This window comes from Bubalus kerabau, chromosome 5 (genome assembly GCF_029407905.1).
Source record: "Bubalus kerabau isolate K-KA32 ecotype Philippines breed swamp buffalo chromosome 5, PCC_UOA_SB_1v2, whole genome shotgun sequence".
Lineage (NCBI taxonomy): Eukaryota > Metazoa > Chordata > Mammalia > Artiodactyla > Bovidae > Bubalus > Bubalus kerabau.
In genome coordinates this window covers 99474955-99495115 of record NC_073628.1, presented here as the reverse complement: position 1 = coordinate 99495115, position 20161 = coordinate 99474955, and the positions used below count along the sequence as shown (strand labels likewise).

General features: G+C 42.1%; 1 protein-coding gene across 5 annotated transcripts in view; it reads right to left on the bottom strand.

Annotated features, from left to right (window-relative positions):
* The window catches only part of RERE (arginine-glutamic acid dipeptide repeats), a 409996-nt gene that overhangs the window by 257221 nt on the left and 132614 nt on the right, over positions 1-20161 (bottom strand). For all 5 annotated transcript variants that reach the window (XM_055582399.1, XM_055582404.1, XM_055582401.1 and 2 more), the window contains exon 2: positions 413-881. In XM_055582399.1, coding sequence (XP_055438374.1) covers positions 413-737 — 325 coding nt within the window. In that variant the 5' untranslated portion in view covers positions 738-881. The remainder of the gene's footprint in view (positions 1-412; positions 882-20161) is intronic.

Genomic DNA, 20161 nt, shown 5'->3' with positions numbered 1-20161 from the left:
TGTCTAGCTTCTGGTCACTCCTGTAGCCAATGTAAAAATGACCCGTAACCCTGAACTTGAAGGCTTACTTGTCCCACCGTGTACTCTACTCTGCAGGGCCTCACCACAGTCTAATCTGTGCTGAAGACAAAAGGCAAAGAGGGACGTGAAAAGAGGCAAAGTTCTGGGCAGACGGTGAAGTGTGAGAATGAGCAGCAGAAGACACGGACAGGAGAGCCTCACGGGCAGGCCCAGAGGTGGGCACAGGGAAGGGCCAGCACACCAGCTGACTGAAGCCTGGAGCTGTTGACTACCTGGAGTTTTCCTGCCCCAAACCACTACCCACTCTTCTGGGTTTCATGTCCACCTGCATCCACAGGCTGACACCAGGTTTCTCAACCATAGACACCGTAAAGACCCAAAGGCACCTCACCTCCTGGTCTATAGACGACATCGTCCTCCGTGATGTATGATGTTATCTCGCCGGTGTCTGTCCTTTCGTAACGAGACTTTTTTTTCGGGGGCTTCTTTCTGTTCTTCTTCGTGGCCTCCTCCGTGGTGGCACTGTTGTTGTCATTGTCCTCGTCTTCGCTGTGATCACTCTCGGCGTAATTTTTGGCTCCTCCTTCCAAGGTACAGCTCCTGCGGGGCCTCGAGTTCTCACTCTCACGCACTTTGTCTCGCTTCTCTCTCTCCCGGTCCCGATCTCGGTCCCGGTCCTTCTCTTTGTCTTTGTCTTTGTCTTTGTCAGCTGTCATGATTCGCCACGTGCCTTCTTCTGTCCTCTCACGGCTGGGCCTCCGTGAAAGGTAGACAGTAAGCCTGGGCTTCAGTCTTCTGAATTTCTCACTCAATTCCAGGGAAAATCCAACCACTCCAACAACCCCAACGTTTCAAAAATGCTAGGAGAAAAAAAGAGAGAGTGGAATTGGTTTTCCTGTAACATTTTCCCATATTTCCTTTCCTAAAATAATATTTTGTTCAATGATTCTCATCCTTACTCATGCTTTAGCACTGAAAACTTCTTACTGGCCACAGGAAAAAGGTTAGGACAATGATACAAAATTTAAACATAAACAGTTGCTGGCCTCAGCTAGCAAATGGTTTGGGACTTTCTATCACACTAATAATGAACAATATCTGAATGCATAAGGGCAAATGACGCTTTCTGTATACAAACTGTTTTTTCCTTTTAAAATGAAAAAGTAAAGTGTATCCCAGTAAACAACATATAAGGGGCACAATCCCTGTGGTGCTGGAGAAGACTCTTGAGAGTCCCTTGGACTTCAAGGAGATCAAACCAGTCAATCCTAAAGGAAATCAACTCTGAATATTCACTGGAAGAACTGACACTGAAGCTCCAATACTTTGGCTACCTGATGGGAAGAACCAGCTCATTGGAAAAGACTGAAGATCGAAGGCAAAAGAAGGCGGCGTGGGCAGAGGATGAGATGGTTAGACACCATCACCAACTCAAAGGATGTGAACTTGAATAAACTTTGGGAGATAGTGAAGGATGGGGAAGCCTGGTGTGCTGCAGTCCATGGGGTCACAAAGAGTCGGACACAACCTAGCAACTGAACAACAAAAAAAATAAAAAAGGAGTTTTATGAACCACAATATTAATTTAAAAGGGAAAGAACCTATAGTAAAAATTATTTCCACCTGAAAAAAAAAGTATGTAATCTGGAGAGCCTTGGAAAACATCTTAGGATGTCTCACAGTGCACTGTCTTCTGAAGACTCTTTCTGGTCACTTTTCTAAATGTCCAAAGCTTCTCTCAAGAATAAACAGAAGAGTTGACTCAAAAATAACAACCTCAAAGCAAGATTCCTGTGCCTTCGATTACAATTTTTTACATCTTCTAAGTCTACTATTCTAGTTACTTTCCAAGAAAACTGGTTTCTCGGAGATATATTATCTTTGTCTTCACAAAACAAACAGGTTCCCAAAACAACCTTCCATCTTTAGAGATTATTAGGTGGTTTATACATTCTTCCAAATATCCACTATTAATAGTCTCCCTGCTGCTAAGTCTGCTGCTAAGTCGCTTCAGTCGTGTCGACTCTGTGCGACCCCACAGACGGCAGCCCACCAGGCGCCCCCGTCCCTGGGATTCTCCAGGCAAGAACACTGGAGCGGGTTGCCATTTCCTTCTCCAATGCATGAAAGTGAAAAGTGAAGGTGAAGTCGCTCAGTCGTATCCGACTATTCGCGACCCCATGGACTGCAGCCTACCAGGCTCCTCCGTCCATGGGATTTTCCAGGCAAGAGTACTGGAGTGGGGTGCCATTGCCTTCTCCGATAGTCTCCCTAAACGTCTAAAACTAAAGCCCAAAAGGAAAGTCTGAACAGTAATATAATGAGAAGAGTGAACCCCAAACTCCAATCTTATTAAAAAATTAAAAATTTTTAATTTTATTTACAAGTCAGTCTTGGAACAGTCATAATAACCAGTAATTTTTCTTTTGCACTCTTTTATCATCTTCCCCAGTATCTCATCTCACTTGTTCAAGTTTGTACCAAACACTGTCTATTTGCCAGGTGTTCAGAAGCAAAGATAACTCAAGGGAAGAACCCATGGTCCCAATCCTTGATGCTCTCATGCAGAAAGAGGAGACAACTGGTCAACAGGAGAATCATCTGTTTCTTGTGCTACTCAGGCCAGATAGGGACAATACATGCAAACAAAAGACTGGTCCTCTTTACTCGGACAACAACCACCAAGTCAGTTTGTAATTACATGCCTCAAACACAGAGAAAATTCTCTTTGGTCATGCCAAAGCCGTAAACATTTTCATGTACTCTCTCCAAACCTCTTAGGTCAAACTTGATACCAGAAGACACCTTCCCATTAGCACTTCAAATATCCTTAGGCATTCAGGAAAAAAAAAAAAGTTAACAACCAGCTTTGGGAGAGAGACCCATGAATGAGCAATAATGCCAACAATCTATAAGCAAAGTCAGAAGAGTGACAGTATGAAGCACAAACCTAAATTGCTTCCTTCTATAGAGGAAATGCACTCTCAGATAGGATTTCAATTTTCTAAACATATTTCCAGAAAATGAAAAATTATTCTACTGCCTGCAAAAGTTCTGCTTCAATGAATCATCTGCTAATCAGACAGTAATAAACCCCCAAGTCCTTGGAGGCCACTAGCGTTAGCAATTGAAAATACACAAAGAGACATATTACTTTCTCCATTGGGCTTAAGTTTAGAGCCCGAACAAGCCAATCATGCAAGAAAGAAAACCATCAGCTAACGTGGTTGTTAAAACATTCCTCTTTGACATTGAGAACGTACCAAGGTCTCCTGGGAGTCTAAAAAGAACAAGGAGCTTAGGCCGGAAGACTCTCAGATTCAGTTCAGGACAGACATACTTCAGAGAAGTTCAAGAAAACATAATTTCCCCAGGGTTAACAAGATAACTGCTCCAGAAAACAGTGCAAAAATATTATTTCAGCACTTAAACAGAAAAAAAGTAGTAAGTCCAAATTGTACATTCAACATTACTCCCTACAAAATCATATAGTGTACTTCTACTTGCAAAAAACTTTGAGTTGTTTCTACCGAGAGTTAGCAAGAAAAAAATCAATGATCAGTAGATAAACCATCCATAAAATGAAACCCTCTGTGTGTGTGTGTGTCCAACTTTAAGATAACTAAGAATACTGATAATCCAAAGCTAAAGTCAATTCAACTTCTGTTCACATTTGTCTCTGAAATATAGCACAGTGGGGATTTTTTTTTTCCCTCTGCATTTACCACAATAATCGTCATTTTTCTGAGCTTCATTATAAAACGACCAACATACAATGCAACATTTGAGGTAAGGGATCCAGTGGCACTGAGAAAGGTAGCTGTCACCTCAGGACACTGGAAATGTTCTCCTCGGTAGGTAACACTATAGTGTCTTTGTATAACAGCAAGGGGTTCACAAAGCAGGTCCCTGCCATGCTCTCACTGGATTCTGTCTACTACTCAGTGATGTGAACCAAACAGGAGTCATCACCCCACTTTTCAGGCTACAGAAGGGGAACTAAGAAGAGAGCATCTGTAGTGGAGTCTGAAGCAGCCCTCGCCAAGGTGAACCCACCTGACCTGATGGCAACCTACTGCTCAGGTTACAATCTGTATCTTCACAGGGGCCAACTTTTCCTACATATATCCTTGCTGATAATTAGCACAGACACGTTTAGGAAACACACTCATTTTAATCTCTCCCACCCAAACAGAAGGTACTCTTCCCTAGTAAGAAAGAAGAAAATTTTGAAAATATCAAGTCGATCCACTACTCAACCCAATTCAACAGGAAATACAGGAAAAGACAGTTTAAAATTAACAAAAGGAGAACTCTAATCTAAAAAACATTTCAGATTCAAAACAATCTTCTTCACTGAACAAATGTCAACTGAATACCCACGATGCTAGTGTGCTGAATGCCCAGTGCACTAGTTACGTGCCCACGCGTGGGGAAAACAGCAGAGAACCCCATACAAACATCCCTGGCCTGTGGACCTGATGTTCCAGGAAGTGGAGAAAGGTATAAACATATATACAAATATATGGATATATCTATTACACTAAAAGAGCTTATGTAGGGAGTCCAATGGGAACAAGGGAGTATAAGAGGACTGCAATTTTAAACAGTGGTCAGGGAGGCAGCTTTGTCCCAAGAGTACAGAAGAGACACGGAGACCACTGCAGCAGAGAGGAAGCAACTGCAAATGTCCAGAGGCTGGAGTGATTCAGGTACGTTCAAAAATCAGGAAGCCAGAGGGTTTGGAGTGACATGAGAAAGAGGACTGATTTTTAATAAAAATAAATGTATAGTCCTCTCACTAGTTTCCAGATTCATCAGACTGCACTGGATTTTATCTTAACTGATAAAATTTGGTAGGCTGGCTTAGTTTCACTGTAATCTATTCAGTGTTAAAGGCATTCATTCGACAGTCAATGATACAGAACTATTCTGCATTGTTTCAGGTTACTTAAATAAACCTCTACACAAACATCGTTTGCCTCTTCAAAATGAAGCCACCAACCACATACAAACACCTTATACTACTTACCAGAAGCAATCTGGATAAAATACTCAAATTTCAATCATGCTCAGGACCCAAATCTCATTTAAGGAAACCATTTCTTGTCACTATTTCAGCGGCCCCAGGAGGTTTGGCCCCTTGGTAGAATTGCAAGCATAGTGGACTGAGAAGCAAAGGTTCATGCTTTGGCACTGCCAGGGCTAGTGCCTTGGGGAAATCACTCTCTCTGAGTCAGTTTCCCTGCTGTAGGGCTGGGATAATAACTGGGCTTCCCAAGTGGCTCAATGGTAAAGAATCTGCCTGCAGTGCAGGAGACCTGAGTCAGGAAGATCCCCTGGAGAAGGAAATGGCAACCCCCTCCAGTATTCTTGCCTGGGAAATCCCATGGACAGAGGAGCCTGGCGGACTACAGTCCATGGGATCACAAGAGAGTCAGAGATGACTTAGCGACTAAAAAAAACAACAAGGAATAATAACTAGCTATTCACAGAGCTGCTGTGAAAATTAAGTATATGCACACACAGCAAATACACTTCAGAGATTGCAAAATGCTTTATAAATGTAAATTATCAATAATACATACCTAGGTCAGTCATGACTTATTCTCGACTACAGCAGATAATACTCAATCATGTATCCTACTATGCAACATATAAACGTAGCCAAACATTACCCTTACCCTCAAGAATTTATTTCCTACAAGGGAGGAGGGGGGATTCTGTTACATGATTAATAAATAAATCACATAAAACTGAGCACAAGTGAAGTAAAAAATTCTAAAATATCTCTTCTTGGATCATGTGAAACCCACTTAGCACTGAAAACTTGCTCGTCCCACCTGAGTGCCTGATCCCTAGGTTCTACTCATTTCAGCGGTTCAAGCCAGATTCAGGAGGACACTTGACCCTCACACCAAATGCAGTTAGTGAATTCAATTAATTCTTCCTCATGCAGCCACAGCAAGAAATGCTAACATTTGTCAAATACCCAACCAGCCATGCCGCTAGGCGTTTTTTCAGCTCTCGGGGCCTACCAATCGCCTCCTGAATAACTCTGTAATTCATCCACTGCTCCAACTGACGCAGAAAGTGCCTATTTCAAGCCATCACCATCTTTCACACAGATTACTACAACTGCCTTCTAACTGGTCTCTGTGACTACAAAATTTTGTTTTTGCCTTCCTTCCGATTCATCCTCCAATGCAGCCAGCCAAGCATCTGACCTTCCACCAGTTCTTTTTAAAAAATAGTTTTATTGAGCTATAATTCACACACCATACAATTCACCACATAATGAACAGCTAAGTGCCCACCATTCCTTTTCAAAGAGCACAGAGGCCTTCCTTTCCTGACGCCCCTTCTCCTCTCCAGCCCACCTCACCCTTCTCGAATGCTCCAGCTGACCCTTCCCCTCTGTTGGCCTAATCTCTGCTCAACTCTTAGAGCCTCTGGCATTCCTGCTGCCCAACTCCAGGAAGCTCCCAGACCCACCCAAAGTCCACCCCTCACTGTTTCCCATCCTGCTTGTAAAATGGCCCTCACTGACCCACCATTGGCACCTGCTGTTAACCTGCGTCCCTCTCCACTGACTGACAAGGACCATGACTACACCATAATAGTCACTGGAACAACTCCTGTTGACGCAGCCTCCTCTCTACATCAAATCCACTAGAGCTTTTGTCCCTCTCATCACGTGACCACCAGGCATCCTCTGACAGGGTTAATCACCCCACCTCCTTCTGCAAAGGCTCTTTTCTTTGGGCATTCCCGGCACAGTCATCTCCTAGAGTCTATTCCACTGTTCCTCCACCTCTAGGACTGGACCTACTATTCATGGAGCAGTTTCTCTAGGCACTGCGCAGAGTCCTCTTTTCTCATCCTCTACTTTATCCCAGTCCATCTCATTGTGTCCATCAGACCTCAGGTACCACAACCACACAGGCAATCCACAAATGAACATGCCTACCAAACTTCTCCTGCAGAGGCAGGTGTCTGAAAACTGCCCACCTGAAGTCCCCTCTGGGATGTCTCAAAGGTCCCTCAACATATCAAAATCAAGGCAGGCTCTGGCCCCACATGGCCTGTCTTATGACTGGTGCCCCTGACCATCCTGTTAGGCAAGCTGGACACCAAAGCCTTACCTCCATCATCAACAAAGCATGACACTGTCACCTTATAAATTTCTCTCAAATGCATCTACTTGGGAGCAACCCCAACACCTCAACCTTAGTCAAAAAGCTACTAGTGTACCCTTCCTGTGCCACTTCAAACTGGCTCCTCTTGAAATCCACTCCTCTGAACCCTCACAATTCTCTTTTTACACTGAAGCCAGGTCTCTGCTTTCAAAAGGCTAATGTGACTAGTCAATCCTCATCTTAACATACTCAGTGACTTGTCACTTCCAGTAACTAAAACCCAAATCTGGGACTGTTAACTAGAAACTCAAAACCCAATGCAGGGGACATGGGTTCAATCCCTGGTCTGGGAACTAAGACCCCACACGCTGAGGGGCAACTAGCCCATGCTCCGCAACAAGATGAGAAGTCCACACACTGCAACAAAGAGCAGCTCCTGCTCACCACAACCTGAGAAAAGCCCAGCAGCAGCCACAACAGAAAACAAACCCTCGCCAGGATCCTTTCTTTCTGCCCTTATCTTTCTATCCGGCCTCACCCCCACCCACTTCCTACATTCCGTGCTGACCCCTGCCTCTTCCACGGTTCCTTGAACACACCCCCCCACCTGGACTGAGACAGCTCCAGTTCTTTTTTCTGTCTGTGGTGCTCTTCTCCTCTCCTGGTCTAGTATCTCCGATTCTTCCTTCAGGTCCCAGTGCAATAGCAACTTCCCCAGGATGTCCTTTCTTGCCCAAGAGGACTAGGTTAAATCCCCTTGCAGCACTTTCTACCACTGTAACTTCACATTTGTTTGTGTGATTTGGCTAACATCTGTCTCTACCTCTAAGCTAGAAGTTCCATGAGGGGCTGACCCTGACTATTTTTGCCCTGTGTTGTACTCTCAGATCCTAACTCACCACCTGGCACATACAGGCGAGTAATAAATTACTTTTCTCTGCCCTCTCTCTGACACATAAGCTGGGGCAATTAAGAGGACATTATGATGAGACTTTTATTTGGCAAACAAAGTATTCCATGAGTAATTAACTGAGGGGCTGCTTGAGCTGGCTTATAAACCATGAACAGAATGAGAAGAAGCCAAAAGGAGAAGGAAACATTACAGGTCCGGCAAGAAGAGTGACTGAATCCTTGTCCTTGATGGCAGATACAGGGTAACGCTAGTAGGAGCAAGCTTATGTAGAGAGGGAGAGGGAAGCAGATAATAGAGCTCCCAAAATAATAAAGCAGCTAACACTCACTAAGCACTTAACATGCACTGAGCATTTTACACATGTTAATTCATTTAATCTTCACTATAATGAGAATGAGAATATAATTTATCATCCAAACTGGGACATATATGAGAGCAAAAAGATTAATAATTGTTCAGGAAAAACATAAAAGCAGGTCACATGACCACCCTAGCTGTAGCTCTATTCAGTAGATGCTGTGGCTGTGTGCATTTTCCCTGTGCAAAAACAAGCACTGAGAGGCTGAGCAAGGAGACCCAAATCACCCAGCTCTGTGTTAGACCCAGAGTGTTGACTTAAGAGCCCATCCTCTTAACCACAAGGCTACACTGCCTTCAATTACACGGCCTTAAAAGCCAAGTAAGCCAATACAGTTGCTAAGCACACATTGTTACTGCAGACTCTTAAGATGAAAATAGCATTTTGGGGAACAGGAGATACTTTCCATCAAGAGCTGTTGTGCCATTCCAACAAGTTTGCTTTCAAATCCACTACCTCCAAAAGCCTAAATTAGGAACCAGGATCCTCAAGAACTTCTGCCTTTGCCATTTCTACATGTACTGTGCCTCAATAAATGCTTTTACTTTCTCCTTTAGGAACAAAACGGGTCGGTCCAAGTATACAAGACCTGAGTGATCTACCCACTCAGTGGGGCCGCAGGCAGCAGAACACACAGAAAGAAGGAGGCAGCTAGGTGAATGCTTTCAAAGGAAAATCAATGTTTTTTTCCTGTCCCTTTTATACCAACAGCCTGGGAATGAAAATGGACTGACTTTTGCTCTGGAAAGGAAAGGTCACTCTAACACTTGACTCCCTGGATAAGAACTCATCAACAGCAAGCTGCTGCAGAGAACACTTCAAAATAGGCTGGGGAATCACTGACAGAGATGCATGGGAAATAGGAGGTCAGCAGATCTGGGAGCCCACGCAGAGGTCAGAAGGTTTTACCTGAGACAGATGTGGTCCTGAGAGCAGTTCTCCCACATGAAAATAAACCAGTGTGAAGTTCTCCCACCTGAACAAATTCAACCATTTACAAGCCAACGGCTGTATGTGCACCTCCAAAGATTCTCTATGTTTGGGGGTAGTAAATATTTAAACTCTATCTGTTTAAATATTCAGTGAGTTGAAATACTCATTCCTGGAACACATCTTATTAAGAGAACCTAAATCACCGAGATGGGACGCATTAGTCAAATCCAGAGAGCAGCCTTTGTGGTATCAAAACAGAAAGAGGCCCAGAATGAACACGCCTTAATCACAAGTGGGTGTAATGCTTAGAGCAGCTCTTCTTCAACTCCCTGAGAAGACTATGGGGAAAAAACAGAACTAAGATTGGTGAACTCTGACAAGTATCTTAATTTCTTCCAAAAAGACACAATAACAACAAAACATACAACCTGCAAAGCAATTCCCAAAGATGAGATACCCAAGTGGTTTGCCCCACATACCCCTCTTAAAAAATTAAAAACCCTCCCTTTCTTTAAAGAACACACAAATTGATCCACACAAGCAATTGATTTCTATACTGTTAAAAAGTGAAGCTTTTCCCAATTACATACGACATGCTTTGCCTTACATGTTGCCTACAGTTGTGTCTCTTCTATTAAGTAGTTAAGGAATACTCACTGCTTACTCTAAACCATGGCTTCTCAACGGCAGCACAATTACCATTTTCAGCCAGATTATTGGGGGAAGGGAGGGCAGAGGGTTCCCTGTCCTGTGCATTATCCCTGGTCTCCACTTACACAGACTGTAGCAGCACAACCCACTGCTCCAATTAGGACAACAAAGAATATCTCCAAATACTGCCACATAGCCTCTGGGATGGGTGAGCGGCGGGGGGCAAAGTTGTTCACAGTTGAGAACTGCTGCTTTAAACAAATAAAACTGTTGGTCCATCACAGAGATTTCAAAGAGTTAAGCAGCTGTGTTGCTTTATGCAGAATTATGCTTGACCAATATGGAATTCATAAGCAAACATTGTTATGAAAACCATATAATATGGCATGTTCTTCATTCTCTGAAATAAACTGGACTAACTCAAAACACTTCCTGACATAGAAATTACACAGATGTGTGAAGCTGAATTAGGAAAACAGAAGTAAATATTCTGAAAATCTTGATGCTTCCTGGCAAGCCCTGAAGGTTATAAAGAGTACTATTACTCAAGTGGTGACCTGCTCTGGTCCTGGGGCCAAATGGATGCTTCTGAGAGCACACAACTAACTGAGAAAAACTGGTGCCCTCAATGCCAAGAACCAAATGCCTATGAAGCCAAGCCCCTAATGGGAAAGATGAAAGAATTCCTGAACTCACTCTCTCAAGGACTTCCCTGGTGGCACTAGTGGTAAAGAGCCCGCCTGTCAATGCAGGAGACAATCCCTGGGTCAGGAAAATTCCCTGGTGAAGGAAATGGCTTCCCACTCCAGTATTCTTGCCTGGAGAATCCCATGGACAGAGGGGCCTGGCAGCCTAGAGTCCACGGTGTCCTATAGTTGGACGGAAATGACTGAAGTGGCTTAGCACACACTCTCTCAAAGCATGGTCACAGACAGAAAACCAAATGGATAAAAGAGAAACATAAAAGTCAAGCAGATGGATAAGTAAAATATGGTATATCCATAAAACAGAACATTATCCAGCAAGAACAAGAAATGAAATACTGATCTATGTTACAACATGGGTAAGCCTGGGAAGCATTATGTGACGTGAAAAGTGCCAGTCACAGAAGACCACACACTGTATGATCCCACATACATGGAATGTCCGGAGAAGACAAATCCATGGGGACAGAAAGCAGACCTGGAGGTGGGGGTGGGCGTTGCTATGGTTATGAGTTTCATTTGGGGATGATATAAGGGTTCTAGAATTGATTATGGTGATGCCTGCATGTATCTGTGAAAATATGAAAAGCCATTAAATTGTATACTTTAAATGGGTAAACTATGTGAATTATATTTCATTACAGCTGTTAAAACACAAACATACACAAACAGTAACATTACAAACTTATTTAAAAAAAAAAAAAGCTCAGGCCTTGCTATAGCTTAAAAAAAAAAAAAAAAAATGCACCTAGCTATAAAATTCACACGGGATGGCTCCACCTCTGCAATTGAGAAAAACATCCTCTTAATGCTGTAACAGCAGAGGAGTTAATTAAACACAAAGGAGAAGTTTTATTTCATGTAACACTGAGAATGAAAGAGAACCTTCCTTGGACCATAGTAATCTTTAATATGCAGGAATGCTTGGTCAGGCTTACTACCTCTGAACAACATGTTCCAAAGCAGATAAGTTGGACAGGGTTTCTTTCAGTTTGCAGAGCCCCCAGATTCAGTTAATTTGCAACCATGGCACATAAACTCTCAGAGGCGGATGAAAGGAAATGACAGGGTGGATTTTATACTTAACTTAATACAATCACACTTCACACATATATGAAAAGCCAAAAGCATTCATAATACACTTCTAATCCATGGATACAAATTATATCAGGGGAAAAATAAAACTATAAAACCCACCAGAGCAGTCCTTCTAAAAACACTTAAAATCTGAATCTCAGATGAAAAGGAAAAGTAGCTCTGACCAAAAGCGTAAATCTAAACCAAAAGTCAGTGTGCCATTTTCTTGGACTGAGCTGTTCTAACTGTGCATGATGTGCTCTTGGTTGACAGATGTATTACCCTGCCATCTTTGTTAACCTGATGTCTTTCAAAGAGAAAAGCAAAAGAGCCACTGGTTCTTGGCATCTTGAATTATTCAATTATTCAATTCAAGATGCCGAGAACAAGCAAGTGACCAGGCAGTGACCAGGGCGGGCAGGGACACTGGACCATAACACTTAAATGCTGTAGTTGTAACAATGATCATCAAAGAAACACCAATGTCCAAAGTCACTGTGAATGCCTCCATTCAATAAATATTTATTAAGCACCTACTAGGGGCCAAGCACTGCCACAGGAGCTACAGACACATGCACAACCAGATCACACACAATCTCTAACCACAGAGGCTTACAGTACAGTAGGGGAGGGGGCAGACAACACACAAGACAAGAAAATATACAGTATATTAGCTGGTAATGAGTGAGTGCTATGGAGAAAAACAAAGTTAGGCAAAAGGGAACAGAAGGGTGTGGATTTACTCAAGGTAATCAATGATAAGGGGTCATTTGACCTAAAGGAAGTAAGGCAGCAGGAAATATGGTTATCTAGGGGAAGGCATTTCAAGCACAGAGAAAGGTACAGAGGCCTGAAATGTGCACGCCAGCACATCCAAACAGCATCAGAAGGCCAAAGCGGCTGAAACAATGGCAACAAAGAAGAAAAGCCTCTGTAGGGTTTTGGCACAGAGAAGCAGTGATCTGAGTTACATTTGAACAGACTCCCTCCGGCTGCTGCGGGGTTAGGAAACTGAGTTCAGGCCAGGTGTCAGTCGTGCAGGGGCAAGCAGAGGCCAGACTGCGGGCAGGTTGTGCAAGAAGAGCCCTGGGAATCTGCTATTACACTGCATGCGATGTGAGACAAAGGGAAGAGGCAGAGTGGAGGCCGCAATTTGGGCTGAGCAGCCGAAGAGCAGAACTTCCTTCACCAATAAGGAAAAAGGAAAACTGCAATTCTGTTTGGAACATTTGAGATGCCTAGCGATATCCAAGAAGAAATGCAGGTTCAGGTTGAGAGGTCAAAAAGCTGTGGGCTAGAGATTGAAACCTGGGAGTCTTCAATATGCAATCCCTATACCAACAACCATGAGAACACATGATGTAGAAACAAACTACAGGAGATGAAACATTCAGGCTAGCAAGAGAATACTCAGAAACAAGTTAAGATATTACAGACAGACCAAATATACCCGTGAACTGTGGGTGAAGTGCCAGTGACAGGATGATGGAAAGACTGTCTCAGACTACCTTCTGGAAATCCTGAGGTAAAAACAACACACTGTTTAATTCACGGAGAAGCTCTCTACATCTGCAACAGTTGCCTACAGACAAATTACATATTAATGATGTTACCAAATGCTGCATTTCATAAAATCCAGCCTGCTACAGTTTCGCCTGTCTCTACTTCAGGAGGACATATAAGACAGGAACACCTTCTCCACTCCCACCCCATTTCAAAGAACTTGGGTGGGGTGGAACGGGGAACTTTTTCACCCTGCAAATTAATGAAGGAGTGTTAATGGATTTTAAGAAGTTTTTTGTTGTTGCTGTTGTTTTATTTTAAGAAGTTTTCTTAGTAAATAAGTATATGAATTCAAAACAAAAGTTCAATTCCAGAAAAAAAAAATTGTATTTAATAGTCTCACTAGTGATGTTTCAGTTCAGTTCAGTTGCTCAGTCATGTCCGACTCTTTGCAACCCCACAGACTGCAGCACACCAGCCTCCCTGTGCATCACCAACCCCCAGAGTTTACTCAAACTCATGCCCATCGAGTCGGTGATGCCATACAACCATCTCCTCTGTTGTCCCCTTCTCCCGCCTTCGATCTTTCCCAGCATCAAGGTCTTTTCAAATGGGTCAGCTCTTTGCATCAGGTAGCCAAAGAAATGGGAGTTTCAGCTTCAACATCAGTCCTTCCAATGAATATTCAGGACTGATTTCCTTTCTGGAGTTATTTCTCCACTGATCTCCAGTAGCATATTGGGCACCTACCAACCTGGGGAGTCCATCTTTCAATGTCCTATCTTTTTGCCTTTTCATACAGTGATGTTTAGTTGGTGTCATAATTTGGGTCCTAAAGAAGTGCTGAGTCAAATGGGGGTCAGGGCATGAGAGCGTTTTGTTTTTAAATACTTGATGTGAAAAGGTTTAACTGGACTCAAAATATGTGTGTTATCAAGAAAATTATGTCTATATTTGATAATGAAAGAATGAGGGGGAAAACACGTAATGAATTTTTCACAAAGTCCTATACAGACATTCCCAAAATATCTCCAGTTTACCCAGTACACTATACAAATATCTTCTATGTATGTGGAGGGGGCTTCCCTGGTAGCTCAGTGGTTAAAAAGTTGCCTGCCAATGCAGGAGATGGAGATTTGATCCCTGGGTTGGGAAGATTGTCTGGAGAAGGAAATGGCAACCCACTCCAGCATTCTTGCCTGGAAAATCCCACAGACAGAGGAGCCTAGTGGGCTACAGTTTATGGGGGTGCAAAAGAGTTGGACACGACTTAGCAACTAAACAACAACAAATGTATGTGTAACAGCAGGAAGCATGAGCTCCAGGTAATCTTGACAGTGCGAGCATGTTCTTCTGCAGTTGACTGTTGCAGTTTCCCCAGACTTTTTGGCACCTAATGACTTATCACATTAACACTCAGAGTAGGAAGAGCCAGAAAAGGAGGGGCAGGGTCACTGTCCAGAAACGGAGTCTAGATTTCTAAATAAGGATTCTTACATGTAATTATCTAGCTGCTATCATTCATCAGCAATGAAGGCAGCATTGGTAAGTTTTTCTCAGCACTAAGGTCTCTCCATGGCCAAAGTGGTACCCAAGACTGCCAGGAGCAGTTAAGTGATATGTGACACATAGAGCGAAAAGTGCAACACCAATAAGCTGAATGCACTTTTCCATTTTGGAAACTGACAATGAGGAAGCTGCAGGTAGAAGGAAGGAAACTGTGGAGGGAAGTGCACAGCACAGGCCTATGGAGGGCCATCAAGTTCCCACGGCGACCAGCAGCGGCCTCTCCCACCCAGCTTCAGATGCGCCTGGCTTCTGGCCCCAGTCAGTTAATCCCACTTATTTTATGAGTCTCCTCATAAAATAAAAATAACTCTTAGGAAAAATATCAAGTTTATCTATCAAAAAAAGAAACTCCTGAATAAATGTGTGTGTGTGTGTGTGTGTGTGTGTGTGTGTGTGTGTGCGCGTGCGCGCGCGCGTGCATAATCAGCAATAAGTAGAATAAATTCCTATGGAGGATAGAATGTTCTATTTTTACCTTCTTGATAAGAGGAACAGTCATACACCCAGGAATAAAACAGTCCCCATTACAATATAGCAGCTTAATTTGTTTACTACAAGAAGCTTTAGAGGATGATGTAATGGCCTCACACCACAGATAATATACCACAGTCCCTCAGAATGTAACAGATTCTCAAATAAAAAACTCATTTACCTCTCAGACCAGACCCTCCTGAGAATGAGAAGAGAATGCCATTAAGACGGTATCGGGTTTCCAATACCCCTCTAAAGCAAATATCAGTCAAGATCTTGGAAAGAAGGCCATAACCGAGAAACCCATTAATCTGTGAAACAAATAAAGGGCTCCAACAATAAGTGTCAAAATAAGAAAAATTAATTAGCATGTTTTTTTAAAGAATGAGGTGAAAGAATGTGATGCTCTAGTTTATATTAAAGCACATCCAAATTAAATCTATTGCAGTATCATTTAAAACACAATCTGTTATTAACTAATATGTACAAAAGTTGAAGCTCTTCCTATAGACCCCTGGCCTAAGAGAGGGCTCATCTTGACATTTATAAATTATTAACACTGCCCTGTAACTACCACTAGACTATAAAAGAACCTTTTGACTTATAGACCTGAACATTATCATCAGAAGGAAAGTAATACAGGGAAGGGGAAAAAAAGAAAAGCTGTGTCTTCAGAGCTTTTCAAATTAAATTTTTTAAAGTATGAGAGCAACTGTCGGGTTCACAGCTATGGACAATAACCGTGATAACACTGAGCAGAACTGAAGAGGGCAGAAACTGAACTTCTTCAAGAAGCAGGTACAGCCGTTAACAACACTTTATTGGCCATGCACTGGCAGGATTAATCAATACCACAGGTATCTTTTTCTAAGCTTTCCTCTCATATAGTGCAAGATAAAGATGGTAGAGCAACTGAACTGCCTGATTAAATAAGATCTGTATTCAAACTGTTCAAAGTCAAGTTCCCTGACAAGTCTCAATTTTGTTTTCGAGGAAAAATTAAACCTACCAGCAAAATACTCATTCCATACTCTACAACCACAAAAGCATCAGAAGCTCAGTTTACTGTCCAATGTAAACGCATAATATATTGAGGAGTTTTAGTCTCTAGTGACCTTTATGAACACCTGGAAAATGCAAGCAAGGCAATATGCAGCGTGAGAGAACATAAATTTCAAAAGCAACTGACGAATGCAAGCCGAAAGGCTGAAATGTAAATGGAGCATAGGGTTACAACCGCATTCTCAAAAGGAATCTTCGTTCTCACTTCAGAAAACAGAGAAATTTATTCTCAAATGCTGTCAATGGAAAAACTGTCACTTCTGATTCAAGTTAATTTTATCAGACCTACAGGACCTTGGGGAAAAGGCATAGATCCCTTTCTTTATTCTCCTCCCTGCTTTATCCTGCAATGTGCAAATTGACTAACAATACAACTAACTACCTAGAGACACATGTGCCATTTTCAGCAACTGGTAATTTACAGTTTTGTTTTAGATTGCTTTTTTTTTTTAACCAGATGGATATAATGTGTTGCTTCTTCCCTGTAGGTCTGTCACTTTTGATTTTTTTTTTTAAACAAATGATGTGATATGAACAGGTAAGAAGCATTTTAAAGAATATTACAGAATTTCAGAACTGGGTAGAAAACACAGTAAAAATCCAGAGTAATTCATCACAGTACAAAATATATAAATAATCAATGCCAACTCTCGCTCTTCTTTAAAACAGACTGAGTTGTGGATAAGAGTAATAGAAATTCTACAACTTAACTGCACTTAATATCAGGAGTTCTTGATAGGAATCTGATTCCCCAAATACAGGCCACATCAATATATGTCTTAACCACTGATCAGGCTTTAGAAAATAATCCTGAATCCATGAACTCTCTAAAGGGCTCTCACAATACAAGCATGGTCTCCTGGTTTCTGCTCAGATTCCTGAGAGCAGGAATCTGTGTTATGTTAACTTTGAAAGCAATCAACTATCTGATGAATGAACAAAATCCATTTATTAATTAGACTTCATTTTTCATTACCCACTAACAAGTTTTCTTCTTATAATCAAAGAGCACAGATTCTTAGAGCAGAATAATGTGGTTCTCATTAATAGTCTTCTTAAATACATTAAAAAGGCTACCTTTGGGGGTATTGTTTGAAAAATTAAACTGTAATTCTCCATGTCACACACTAGTCGACGTACCTTTATACTCCCACTTTCATTCCAACTTTCTCTGAAAAAATAAATAAATAAAAGCTTACGTTCTTAGAACTATTAACATGTCTGTACACAAGAGAACGCCCTCTGATGTTATTCACTGACAGCCATGTGAATCACTTAAGAGCTTTAATTTGGAGCTGTGTTGTTTAATATGGTAGCCACTGGCCATATGTGGCTATTTTAATTAGTTAAAATTAAATAAAATAAAAAATTCGGTTCCTCAGTCACACTAGCTGCATTTCAAGTACTCACCAGTCCTGTGTGGCTAGTAGTACCAAGGTGGACACCACAGACACAGAACATGACCAATATCAAAGAAAATTCTATTAGCACTGATCTGGATCTAAATGCATATAAATAAAAATATTAAGACTCCCATTTCATCAATAAACCACTCCCTTTTAATGAACTCTGACTGCTTTAAGAACAATAATATGCATAAATATGAACCCAGAGGCTTTTACCCTTAACAACAGATAATGATTCTTAGAAGAGATGCAACGGGGAAAAAATTCCTAAGCCATCTAAGGCTTTAGATTCTAACATTTATCCTAACATTCCTCCAGCAATTTACACAACCTGACTGGAAGAGAAAACAGAGCAAGAACATGCGTTTCTCCACTCTGAGGTAGCTTTCCCCCAGAATGGTCACAGCTGCCAAGTCTGAGGATCACAGGTCCCGCTACCTTCCGCTGTCAGCACTCCTTTGGAAACTCCCTTTCCAAACCCGCCTCCTCTGACTCACTCCACAGACTATGCCATCACTCTCAGTTCGGAGCCTGCAGTTTCTGGCAGACAGGCCCAACGTAATGACAGTCTGGATAAAATCCTAAGTCTATCTGCTCTCAGAGGATTTTTCCAATCCTGTGCAACTGCCATGCGGGTATGTGAGAGGCTGCACATATTTCCTCATAATAAAAACAAAACCCCAATTTCTGCAAAGTTGATAAGTTACCTCTGAATTTATAACACAAGATGACAGGCAGAGTTCTGTTTTTCTGCAAAACTAGAGCTTTTACAAGCATATGTTTTCAATCACTTATTTCTCAATAATGACTGAAATATCTCAAACCATCCCAAGTGCTTCGCTAGCTTTACCTGTTACCTGGTTGTATTACCACTGGCTGCACAGACACAGGAAAGAGCCAAAGGGGGAAAAACTCAACCTTGGGTGCGGTCAGTTCAATAAAAATTTCTCTAAAACTTGAATCCTAAATATCCTTCCATAATGCAATACTAAAGTAACTGCTTTAAAGCAGTCATCAGGGGAGACCTGTATTTCTGAGTGATGCATGTTGAAGGGGGTGTTATAATAAGGATCTGGTGATGGATTTAATGCTGAAAACACCCTTTTCCTACAGACCTGGGGGAGAGGGGCAGTAGGGAAGGCTAGGTAAACTTGTTCACTGATGACCATTCTGGGTTTTTGGTTATTATTTCATTACCCAAAAAAAGGAAGGAAAAAAAAGTAATGTGAGCGAATGTATGAGCTGTGTTTCTCTGGGGCACTTCCTTCCATCCTGTGAGTCCCAGGTATCAGTGATCTCTGGGGGAATGTCGGCCATCAGCCATGCATGTGTGTGAGTGCTAGGTCACTTCAGACATGTCCGACTATGAACTGTAGCCCTGAAGGCTCCTCTGTCCATGGGATTCTCCAGGCAAGAATTCTGGAGTGGGTTGCCATGCTCTTCTCCAGGGGACCTTCCTTACCCAAGGATCGAACCCGCGTCTCTTAAGCCTATCTGTACTGGCAAGCGGGTTCTTTACCACTAGCAGCACCTGGGAAGCCCCAGGAGAGGAGGCCAAAATGAGAACAACTATTCCTTCCCAAGGAAAGCACTTAGGAATCTAAGAAAGCAGACAAAAGTAGGGTGGTGGGAGCAACTTCTCCCCAAGGGAATTCTGGCTTGAATGCAAAGGATTCCAGAGAACATGTTTCCAAAAGGACTCTGACAACAAGGAGCAATTCCAAAACAATGACATTAAGTCCTATGGATAAAAGAAAAGTGGGGAACCAGGAGGAGGATTCTGAAAATTTTAGATCTTGAGGCATGATAGACTTCAAGGTTAAAAGCAAAGAAAGACTGAAATAAAGCATCTATGCTTAAATGGACCCTTGGGGGAAGGGGAAAGAACTCAGCAGGATAAAAGGAAAAGACAAAATTATACCATCTCATTTCCCCACCTGGGTGTGATAAACCTTACCCATTTAGAAGTGAGAGAACACATTTTTAGTTCACATCCAGTCCAGATCAGGAATTGCAAACAATTTAACACAGGAAAAGGAAACCGGTAAATAGAAGAACAAAACTGCTTCCTACTAATATGGGTCAACTTTGCAGGAATACAATCAAGAGAATCAAGAAAAAATTATATCTGCTACAAATGGTATAAACATAGGAGAAAATTACCAATAGCTCAAACACCTGAGAAAGGAAATAGGAAATCATGCAGAACAAATGAGAAAATGGAAATCTGAAAAGTCATCATAAAATAATTAAAAGTACAGACAGAAATAGGCTTCCCTGGTAGCTCAACTAGTAAAGAATCTGCCTGCAAGGCAGGAGAACTCAGTTCTGCATTCCTGGCTCTGGAAGATCCA